Genomic DNA, 11,003 nt, shown 5'->3' with positions numbered 1-11,003 from the left:
TAAGAGCATATTATTTTTCTATATTTCTGTATTCGCCTTAGTTATATTCTATTCGTTGCGCGTTTGAATACAAGTGATACAAGCTGATAACAATTGAATAGTAGCTACGAATGGTAATTAGGCAAACTATAGTTACTAGGCTCTAAACCATAGTGCTTTATGAAAAATGCTCTGAGTTTATATTGCCAAGCCCAACTCATTTCAGAGTCTTAACTATTTTTTATTTAATCATTCGGTTTCTGAAACACATTGGCTCCGGACTCATGCCACATAAGGGGAATTGTTCCTTACCAAGAATTTCTCTATTCTTAGTGCTAAGACATTAGTTAAGGGTGGAGGAATCTCATCCATTCCACCATACTGCTTGATAGTTGTTGGAAAAGATTATCACATCGTGCTAAACTGAGCATTTTCTGGAGTAATCTGGCCTTACTTACCTATTGAAGATTGCTTCAGCTAAAGTAGTTGTGTTGTTAGAGCGTCTAGTTGCTGTTACATGTAGTGGAATCCTCCTAGCTTGGAACATGTAACGAACGACATGTTAGATAAATAGTTTTCTCCCCTAACAGCATTTGAACCTAATTTGGAGCTGCCAATACAGTAAAGGGAAGCATTTACATAGCCTGTGGGAATGACAGCACTAGTTTAACTTTTATCAACAGTTTCCATGCGCTTGTTAGCGGTCATTTTTCTATTGGATGAATAATTGTTAATGTAGACCTTCAATATTAACTAAGTTAAATTGTGGACAAGGGCAACGACGTGGATTGCTAATTGTTCAAGCAAATGACTTACCCATGTTATCAAAAGGCAAAAAGCGCAAAGATGTTCCCTAGGAAATAGCGCAAAGTGCAAAACAATAGAAACGTTTAGAAAATGAAACTCAAGAATAGTCATTATAAGCATAAATAACAATTTTATGGACAGATGAACTAAAAAAATTACAATTAAGTGAAAAATTGTGCAGGCCAACGCTATTTCATAATGAGTGCCTTAGCGCCTTGGTGACTGCACTTGAGCACCAACCAAGCGAAGTTAAGTGCTCAACCAATTTTGCACCTAACTTCAGGGCGTAATTGTGCCTTAAGTGAGCCTTTGACAACACTGTCAAAAGATATGTTTTAGATGGATGCATGATATACTAATATCCAAAAAAATACCAATTCAAAACTTTAGCTGGAAGAGGGGCTGTATTAATACTTCTAAACAGATACTAATTAGTAGGACAGTAACATAAACACAGCTGCCTAAATACACTAATGGGGTGTCCTTCACAAAAGTCGACCAAGAACGAAAACGGTACCCCTCAGATTAATCTAAAACATCATTACCAAATTAACAGCTTCAAAGACTAATCTCATACAGTTATGAATTATGGCCAAAAACACTTGTGAAGAATCCCAGTCAGCAATCCACAGAGGCAATGTCTTTGTTCACAATCTGCAATAGGGAATTTCAAGGATCAATTGTTAGTCCATCTGAATTTTTGGAATTGACCAAATGGCTAGTTTATCAAATTGCAAAGAGCATCAATTATAAATGTGAAATTAGAAACACTTTCTACGGTGTGTAGCTACCGTTATCACCACAACTCACCGATAAGGGGGGCACCAAAGTCCTAGACAACAGGCATATATTCATGTTGATGCAAGGAGATGTGATACCTTAGCAATACGATATATTTCTCGCACAGATCTACTCAAATAACTATTCAGGAACCATAAGGACGCAGCAAAAGTTTACTAACAAAATGATTGAAACTTCATGATCAAGGTCGGCTGAATACATATGCAGCCCCTTAAACTTGCCCAGATTTTTCATGCACCTAAACTAAGAGTTGTACCTGTTGAACACTTGAACTCGAGTCAAACCGTGTCTATTAGACACAATCTGCTGATGTGGTGGAGTGCGTATGTCCCACTCGTTTTCAGCGCGTTAATGCCTTGAAAATGGCTAATACAGTTCTATTACTACTTTTTTTATATTCCTTTTTCATTTTTAGTCTTTCTTCTAGTTTTCCTCTCTCCTCTCCACAACAGAGACCAAGAAGCAGCTATGGAAGCACTTTAAATAAACATGTCTTCAATTCCGAAATTTACATGGCTCATTTTAATTATTTTTCTTCATAACTTGTGGTTTGTGGCTCCCGGTAAATACTCAAAACCTAATAAACCACCTGCTCCAATAACTGATGATTCTGTCTTGTTGTTGTTAGTGATCCACCAGGTTCTCTACTTAAAAGTTTCTGCATATCTAAATGGACACAAATTCAACTGAAGCTTCTGTTACGAAGAATGCAGTATTGTTATCAAAGACGATGAGAATAATGGCGAGGACGAAGCTAACAGAAAAGAAATCTACTAAAAACATGATATTTCCTTCTTTCTTTATACTTACTAACAAAGTATTTCTTCACCATTTTCACTTAACAAACTCTTCCATTTCTCTAGGTTTGTTAATGGTGAAAATGAGTTTTAACCGAAGAAAAAAGATGAAAATAGAAGAGAAACAAAAAAAAAAGAAAAAAAAAAGGGAAACAAAAAGGCAGAAAAGAATGAAGAAAGGAAAAGTAGAAAAGAATAAGATAGATGGAAGACGAAAGAAGAAGACGATAAGAAAGGGTGAAGGAGAAAAGAATTTTGTCAGGGAGCTTTTCCTTTTTCTTGTAACTGATTTTACACGTGTCATTCGCTCATTCGTTAACCTGCCACATCAGATGCGTTTGTACGTCACACTCTTTATTTTTTCTGGGAGTGTCAAAAAGGTGGTTAATAGATACACATTTGCTGAAATTGAAGTGTCTAATAGGTGCACACCCCAGTTCAAGTGTCTAAATGGAATTTAGTGACAACTTTAAGGGGCTGCATATGTATTTGGCCATCAAGGTTTATGCAGCTCTCTTAAACTCATACCTTTGCACAACATGGACATAGCGTCATTCAAGCAATAATACAACAACAACATACCTAGTGAAATCCCACAAGTGGGGTTTGGGGTAGGTAGTGTGTATGTAGACCTTAACCCGAAGGTAGACAAGCGGTTTCCGATAGACCCTCGGCTCATGAATAGTGAAAAAGAAGCAATAAATAGACAGTAGCAACAAGGAAATAGGACAACGGAAACAAATGACCTAGTGTGCATTTACAATGGCCCATTGTGCATTAGAGCAATAACAGAATACTAAAAATATAAGACATGCCAAAAGTCTGAATTATACCTTTGATATATACTCTTTCATTCCATCATTAATTGGCCCGTCTAGTGCCCTCTCAGCAAGTTCATAAAATATTGTATTACCTTCAGGACCATTCACCTTCTCTTTGTGCAAATATCTGAATGTGCAAAAACAAAAAGTTAACACCAGAAAGCAGAACTGAGAGTCATGGACATGGACTCCTCTGGTTTGTCAGTTCTAACCTTTGTTGAACAAGTGCTTCCAATGCCAGTTTGAGGTTTCCAAGAACAGGATGGCTTTCATCAGTTTCAGACAATCCCAGCCTTCTCAACTGATGCCAAAGATTTTCTTTAACACATTCATGGCAGCAATTTTAAGTTTAATTTCTCATCAGAAATTAGCAAGTAACGGACACAGAGAAAATAGGAATAGTTAAATATGTTCAAATACAACTCGAAATGCAAACATACCTTCAGTAATTTTGCCTCCAGCAAGATGCACAATGCTAATAACCACAAAAGTAAGACCAGTGACATGTGATTTATTTTCATCCTGCACACATGCCTCGTATACTTCTTTGGGTAGCTGACTTATGAGGATATACGACTTCGCATCAGCTGCCACTGTCCATGAAAAAGTCGTATTAGAAATACACAATTAAATAACAAAATATGCAGCCTATGATTCCAATGAGCTTAACAAACACTATAAGAAGTTTGCAGCTTGATCTGATGCATTCCATTTTGCACCCCGAATATCTAACACTACTAATATAGTCCTTATACAATGAAAGTTGCAACTGCAGTTTGTTCTTGAAGATTATAACTTAATATAAGGAGCAAATATACACACTTCCTACTATGAATCTAAGAGATATTCAGACAGAATGCAACAGGAGTTTTCAATGGTATGCCTACAGAAGTCATCTTTTTGATAATAAAGAAGCTAAATCGACGACCTAAAGAATATGTAACACCATATGGGAATAATGCAAGTTTTGAACTACTCAGTAAAATCAACTACAGCTTAATCCTAAACTAGTTGGCATTGGCTATATGAATTCTCTGGATCTATTCTGCTATTTTCCGACCCTCATTTCACACTAAAATGGATGCTAGTGTTGATCATTGACCTACTGCAACCCGTTCTTCCTTATCCGGATTGAAACCGGCTATGTTTTGCACATCAAGAAGAGGCTCTTTGCCTTCTTCGGGAAGACTGAATGCATGTGCTATGACATCTGGTGGAAGCTTAGGGATTGATAAAATTTCTGAGTGGTATCCTTAATTTATGTTCTCTCTCTATTCTAAAAGTAAAAATTAAAAAGATCAAAATCTACGGAAAATTCTACCAATTTACTTTACTGAATATATTTGACAAAGGGCAACAACAACAACAACTACCCAGTAAAATCCCACATAGTGGGGTCTGGGGAGGGTAATGTGTACGTAGACTTTACTCCTGCCCCAATAGGGGCAGAGAGGCTGTTTCCGATAGACCCTCGGCTCAGAAAGACGAAAATAAAATAAAAAACAAGAAAAGAGAATTCATTAGTAACTCCAGCAGAAACCGTAATAGTAACAGAAGCATAAAAACCAAAAGATGAATGACATGCAATAACAGTAACCAGAATCTAAGGCCCGAGGCTAAGATAAACAACAAGAATATTTGACAAAGGCCCTTTTTCTTAAATATTGCAGAAAGCGAATTTAGACGACACTCTAGCTAATTGACGGAAAAAATGGCATATCGCCCCTTTAAAGGCCTATGCTACACTAAGATTCACATATGCGGAGTTTCTTTTGATAACCGAGAAATTCCCGGACAGCTCCTCGACCCTTCTCTACTTAAATATTAGGTTTTTCACTTTAGTATGTAACGGAGTTCAAACCCTTGACTTGCACCTAACCCATACATCACGTGTTGCACTTTTACAACTAGACCAAAGTTTGGGGCACATAATTTGGAGTTTTAATTACTGAATACAGCTAAAACATTGAAGAAGCAAAATGGCAAATAAGAAAGTATCACTACTTTTATATATATTAAAATATTTACAAAATATGCACAAATATTAAATTTTCGAACCCACTAACTAAAATGGTCAGTAAATTCAGAGGCATCTTGAACCCCTCCTGGTTCCTCAAATAAAACGACCCAAAAGAGAAAAGTTCTCATATTTATAATTGGAGTATTAAGAGCAATAATTGAAACAAGACCTTGCTGAGAGGAGCGAGCATTTTGAGTAGACGAACGAGAGCGCTGAAGTTCCCTCATTTCAAAGCCAAAAATGGAGGAAAGCTTCAATTTTGCTTCATTAATAACAAAAGCAGGTAAATTTCTTTGACGGTAATTCTTGCCAGTAATCAATTGTGTTAAATCCTCCCTCTTTATAGGACACCCTGAATTTTGTTCACTTTTGAATAATACATAACGAATCACCTCTGCTACAAGTTTGTCTTTTTCCTGTATACAGTAATATACACACAAAAATAAACCCAAAATTGTGAAAATTTTGAATTAAGTGTAGAAATGGATGGGATTTACCTCTACTGAAATACCAAATTGAGAGAAATCTTCTGCATAAGTGGACATTTCTGTGATGGAAAATTAGAAATAAATTCAGTAAAATTCAAGATTTACATACTGAGAAAACGGGGGTTGGGGAAATCGTGAAATCATGCACCTTTTTGCCGATCTCGATGGATATTTGGAATTGCATTAGTTCTGCTTTTGTATTTAGGATTTTAAGGAGAAAGTGAAGAAATAGAGGGAAGGGAAGAGTAAGGGTTTTATAGCTGGGGGTGTGGGGTGGGGGGGCCAAGATTGAGATTCGGGTTTTTTTTATTTTCTCATTTCCCGCCATTTGGTTAAATGAATATAGGGGTGAATACCACAATATCGTGGGATGGATATGAGAAATCCTCTCATTTTTACTCAGAAATTTCTAGCAGGAAGTTGCTCTCACTTTGATGGTGAATTAGTTGGGTCAGAAGTATCGAATACCATATAGTAATACTACCAAAAAAAAAGTGGATATCCAATCGAGACTGACAAGATAGAAGAAGTAAAGAATAAATTCACAAATAGTCACGTTTCAGTCCTTATGATATTGAAACTCCAACACAAAGCTACTTTTCAAAGACATGACAAAAAGTGACTAGTGCGTGCTATTTCTATCATAATTAGGAGACTCTCAAACCAAATAAGTTTTGGTGATGACTTGATTGCACATATTAACTAAGGGGTCGTTTGGTTGCTAGTTAGAGTTATGTAGATATTAATAATGATTAGTTATGCAGGGACAAGTTATACAGAATTAATTATGCAAAAATTATTTCTTTGGATGTTTGATTTTGTTGTATTAAAATTAATATACATTATATAAACTTTAAAATAAAATAATTGTTAACAGTTATACCCTTGGCTTATTTTTTCTGCATTTTTATTTACGCAACAATATAAACTGGAACTTTACGTGTTACTTACTTTCATTTCCTCGTCCTATAGTTGAACTGATGTCAAGTTGAAGGCATATTTTCACTCCTTATGTTTGGTGTTTACATGCTCTAGTAACTTCTTTAGTTCAACTTGTTCTAATTTATTCTTAAAACATGAGGCAAGGCAAGGTATATAGTTGGCACGTAAAAGCATTGTAATCCTATGTTGCTCGGACTCTCTAAAAGTGTTGTCGCATCCGTGTCGAATCCTCCAAAAGTGCACTAAATTTGGAGGATCTGACACATACCCAACAACATTTTTGAAGTGTCCGAGTAACACAGTTGCAATCAAAGCCATAAGATGCAACGTACACTTCAAAGCCATATGATGCAACAATTTAGATAGGACTAGTACACTATTAAGGCCACAACATCCACATAAGATCTAAGAATTTATGCACAAACAAACACAACGTTTTTTGTTTAAAAAATCTAAGCACTTATCATTTTTTTCCTCTTAAATTTTTTTCAAACTAGAATCCAATAACCTTTCAAAAAGCTTGAATTCTTTCTTATCCTATTTTTGTTTTCTTGCAAAAATTATTTGGATTCTTCATGTGGAAATATGAACACTTTTATGAATTCTTTTACCAGCAACTATTCCTTTTTATCCTCCCAATTCATGGCTTCTTCTTCTTTCAGTGACCTACTTTCTGATAATGATAATAACAACATGAGGAGTAACAACAGTTCAATGAATCAAGAAAAGAATTCATTGAATTGGGGGTTCATTGATTAAAGAATGAATCAACAAAACAAAGATGAGATTCCAAAATTCAAGTCATTTCCACCTTCTTCTTTGCCAATGGTTTCATCTTCATCACCAACTTCTCCTTCTTCTTATCCTGCTTATCCTCCTCCTTTAAGTCCATCGGCGCATGGGACTCAACAATTCTGTTTAGCAATTCCAATGCAAGTTCTTTGCTGCTTCTTTTTTTTTAAAATGATTAACATTTTTGTTGAAGTACTACTAATTTTTCTCAATTTTTGTAACTTGTCTGACCAAGAATTTCCTTTTTATTAATTTTGAATTGTTTTCAGCAGACTCTCCCATCTCCAACTACAGGGAGTTCTGGTAATTTGAATTCAAAGGAGGATAACTCAAGTATTTTTTATTTCTCTTTCCAAAGTATGACTTCTACTTCATCATCAATGTTTCAGTCTTCTGCTCCAATAAACTCATCAGTATATTTCTTTTTTTTGGGGGGGCTTCTCCTATCATATTTAGTTGTTGGGAATTTTCGAGTTCACATTATTTATGTACAATATTGGTGTGAGATGAGCTTAAAAGGAGCGACATGATTAGTGAAAATTCATATAGCAGACACCAAGTTGCTAGGAATTGAGGGTAATTGTTTTTATTATCTTCTGTAAAATATGTATAACATGACTAGTATTTAGCTGTTTCTTTTATGAAACTTTAAAAAGTGTCAGCTTATCAGATTAAATAACAGCTAATTGTTGAACCATCCAAGTATATCTCTTAGCTAGAATCCATATTATGTCTATCTCTTTGCTGGAAAGATAGTTTTTCCGATGAAACTATATTTTGTGCATTTTGCGGGTCATGACATGGAAGCAAGATTGAAATTTGCAATAAAACATAGATGACTAAAGCCTTACATCAACAACCATAAATTGTTTTGTTTTCTTTTCTTTCAAGTTTCCTTTCCATTGTAAATCTCTAAAATTGGTTTGTGATAAATTAATTGGATAAAACAGGAAGACTTAATGACAAGGCAACAACATGCCAACCAGCAAAATGAAAATTACTAGGGTGAAAACAGAAGTGGCTCCAATTCAGAGCTTCTCCCATGAGAACATGCAGAGTAATCCAGCTCCAGTACATTACACTCAACCATCACAGAACAGAAAGCAGAAGATGGCTACAATTGGAGGAAATATGGGCAGAAGCAAGTGAAAGGAAGTTAGAATCCTCAGGATTTCTCATTTCTGTTTAACCATAAATCAAATAAATATTTCCACCAACCATACCAAGATTATTTTCTAGAATTTGAAGACAAGTACATTAAAAACATCAATTTCTCTGCAAGTAGCTAAATACATTAGTTAAGCTTTGACCTTCATGTGCATTTGAGTTGGCTACTTTATAAAAACACTAACGTCAAACATTTCCATGTACATTTGATATACAAAAATAGCCTCCTTTAAGGCCACAACATCCACATATATGTACATTTGTGGATATTCTACGAGGTAACAAAAAAATACAACATACAGACTTTACAAAGTAGCTACACAAAAACCACCGAAAGCTTTATATTATTAAACTGAGCATATATCCAAGAATCCTCTTTTATTGGATTTTTTTTTTGGACAAACAAAACAAACCCCGCATCAGATTTGGGTGTAATCAAACTTCAAATTTACTTGAAAATATTGAGAAAATTCACCAAGAAATTCGCCTCTCGCCAGATTCACAAGAGGAAAAAACAAAAGGAGAAAAAAGAAGAAAAGAAAAGTTTAGGGTTTCAAAAACTTCTAACCTCAAGGAGGAGAGAACAACATGTAGGCGCTGGATCGAGAGAAATATATTTCAGTTTATTGATTGAGAAGAGGAAGAGAAAGAGCCCAGTAGTATTGTCTCTAATTGATTGAGAAGAGGAAGAGCCCAGTAGTGAGTGAGCAGCATCGGCGATTCAGCATCTCCAACTCTTGCTCTCCAAACAGTTTGAGCGAAAGGAAAGCCTTTATGGGTGAAACGATTCGGGCTAAATTTGTCATTTCAGCACTTAATCCATGTATTATTTCTATCTATAATTTCTATTTTTTCTATATCATAGAAGAGAAAGAGTTTAAACATGTGTGCTTGGGATCATTTTAACAAAGTTTGAGGGCACTTAAGTCATTGCACATGATTTTTATACGTGGCCTTTTTCTAGCTATGCAAATACTATGTGTAGCTTTTAGGTTATTCTAGATTATATTAGACTTTAAACGTGTCTCTCAATCATATAGCCACCGCATTTACTCTCCAAGACAAAAACTCTCCATCTCTTTGCATTTGCTTCATCTTTCTTTCTCTCCTCAAAAGCTTTGCCTACTCATCGTCTTCTTCTTCAATTTCTATTTCTCAGTCTTTCATCTTCAGGTACTGAGTTGTGCTGAAATCTATATGTCGGAGAAGCAATAGTCGAATAGAAATTTTCTTTTCATTATTTTATAAGTTTAGATGGAAAGCTAATTCTATTAATGGGTGAATTTTATGATTGTAACCTAGGATTCTAAGTTGGGGATTTTATGATTGTTTTAATATTTGTTATTATGTGGTTGTAATAGTTGTAGCTTTTCATACGGAATCAAAGGAGTTCAACTTCTAATGAATATGTTCTCTATTTTCTGGATGCCAATGCATTTTCTTTTTTGGATCTGTTGTCTCTGAAATTCAAAGTAAGCATCATTCTCCCTTCTTTTGCAGGTTTTACTTTTCCGTCTTCAATTATTCTTCCTTTTCTTGGAATAGGAATAAAAAATGGCTAGCATCTTCAACATCAACAATCCAGTGGTTGATTGCTGAATGCAAGATGTGTCAAGATGAAGAATAGGACTAAAATTTGAAAACTTTTTTGTCTTGTGCAAGGTTTTAAGAGACTTACTATTATGGTCTCATTTTTTTAATGTATAATATGCTATCAATTGGTGTTTTGGTTTTTCGTTTGGAATTGAAGCCAATATGTGTCACAATTCGGATTTTTCACCGTCGGGACCGTGATGGCGCCTAACATCGCACTCGCTAGGCAAGCCAACGTTAGAGTTATAATCACATTTTTCACATTTTTCCTTTACATTTGCATAGTTAAGATTAACAAAAGCTAATTCAAACAGAAATAAAAGTGGAAGTACATGATTAACTGATTCTCTATACGCTATTAACAACTCCAAAACTATTACCACCCAGAAACTGGTGTCACAATCCACGAACGTTCTACGAATTATTACAAATACTAGTCTGAAAGAAAAGTACATCTGTCTCGAAAGAAAATAAAATAGAAAAGTAGAGCATAGGAAGGGGACGCCAGGGCCTGCGGACGCCTGCAGGATTACCTTGGGTCTCCTGACGAGTGCCTGCACCTGATCTCTCGATCAGTCACAACCAGCTCCAAAATCTACACAGAAAGTACAGAGTGCAATATCAATACAACAGACCCTATGTACTAGTAAGTGTCGAGCCTAACCTCAACGAAGTAGTGACGAGGTTAAGGCGGGGCTTAAACAATATGACCTGCAACAGTTTATAATAAAGCAAAAAGGTAATACATAACGAAATGGAACAGTAACTTGCAGCAAATAAATACAAAATCCAAATA

General features: G+C 35.4%; 1 protein-coding gene and 1 long non-coding RNA gene across 4 annotated transcripts; one reads left to right on the top strand and one right to left on the bottom strand.

Moving 5' to 3' along the window:
• Window positions 1-1,171: 1,171 nt before the first annotated feature.
• On the bottom strand, window positions 1,172-9,409 carry LOC104228800 (uncharacterized). Of its 3 annotated transcripts, none has more exons than XM_009781345.2 (7): window positions 9,183-9,409; window positions 5,723-5,772; window positions 5,395-5,641; window positions 3,646-3,798; window positions 3,418-3,523; window positions 3,218-3,332; window positions 1,172-1,440 (listed from the first exon to the last, which is right to left on the bottom strand). In XM_009781345.2, exons 2-7 carry the CDS (start codon window positions 5,768-5,770, stop codon window positions 1,405-1,407), a joined length of 705 nt encoding a protein of 234 aa, XP_009779647.1. In that variant the 5' UTR covers window positions 5,771-5,772; window positions 9,183-9,409; the 3' UTR covers window positions 1,172-1,404. The 3 variants fall into 3 exon arrangements, with proteins under 3 accessions (XP_009779647.1, XP_009779660.1, XP_009779653.1); XM_009781358.2 differs by having other exon boundaries at window positions 3,646-3,792; XM_009781351.2 differs by lacking the exon at window positions 9,183-9,409 and adding an exon at window positions 5,862-5,974.
• Window positions 9,410-9,644: 235 nt separating this feature from the next.
• LOC104228795 (uncharacterized) lies at window positions 9,645-10,353 on the top strand. The gene is made up of 2 exons (XR_711420.2): window positions 9,645-9,787; window positions 10,115-10,353. It is a non-coding gene; the product is annotated as an uncharacterized lncRNA (long non-coding RNA).
• The last annotated feature ends 650 nt before the right edge of the window (window positions 10,354-11,003 follow it).

This window comes from Nicotiana sylvestris, chromosome 8 (genome assembly GCF_000393655.2).
Source record: "Nicotiana sylvestris chromosome 8, ASM39365v2, whole genome shotgun sequence".
In the NCBI taxonomy this organism is placed as follows: Eukaryota; Viridiplantae; Streptophyta; class Magnoliopsida; order Solanales; family Solanaceae; genus Nicotiana; species Nicotiana sylvestris.
Note: the sequence above shows the minus strand (reverse complement) of the source record. Positions and strands in the feature narration are given on the sequence as shown.

What these genes read in the sequence shown, in the direction of transcription:
- LOC104228800 (XM_009781345.2), bottom strand. Translation starts at nt 5,770, where the DNA reads ATGTCCACTTATGCAGAAGATTTCTCTCAATTTGGTATTTCAGTAGAG. An exon ending in TGCTCGCTCCTCTCAGCAAG is followed by an intron (nt 3,799 to 5,394) that starts GTCTTGTTTCAA and finishes TTTCATGGACAG; the next exon opens with TGGCAGCTGATGCGAAGTCG. An exon ending in TGAAAGAGTATATATCAAAG is followed by an intron (nt 1,441 to 3,217) that starts GTATAATTCAGA and finishes TCCCTATTGCAG; the next exon opens with ATTGTGAACAAAGACATTGC.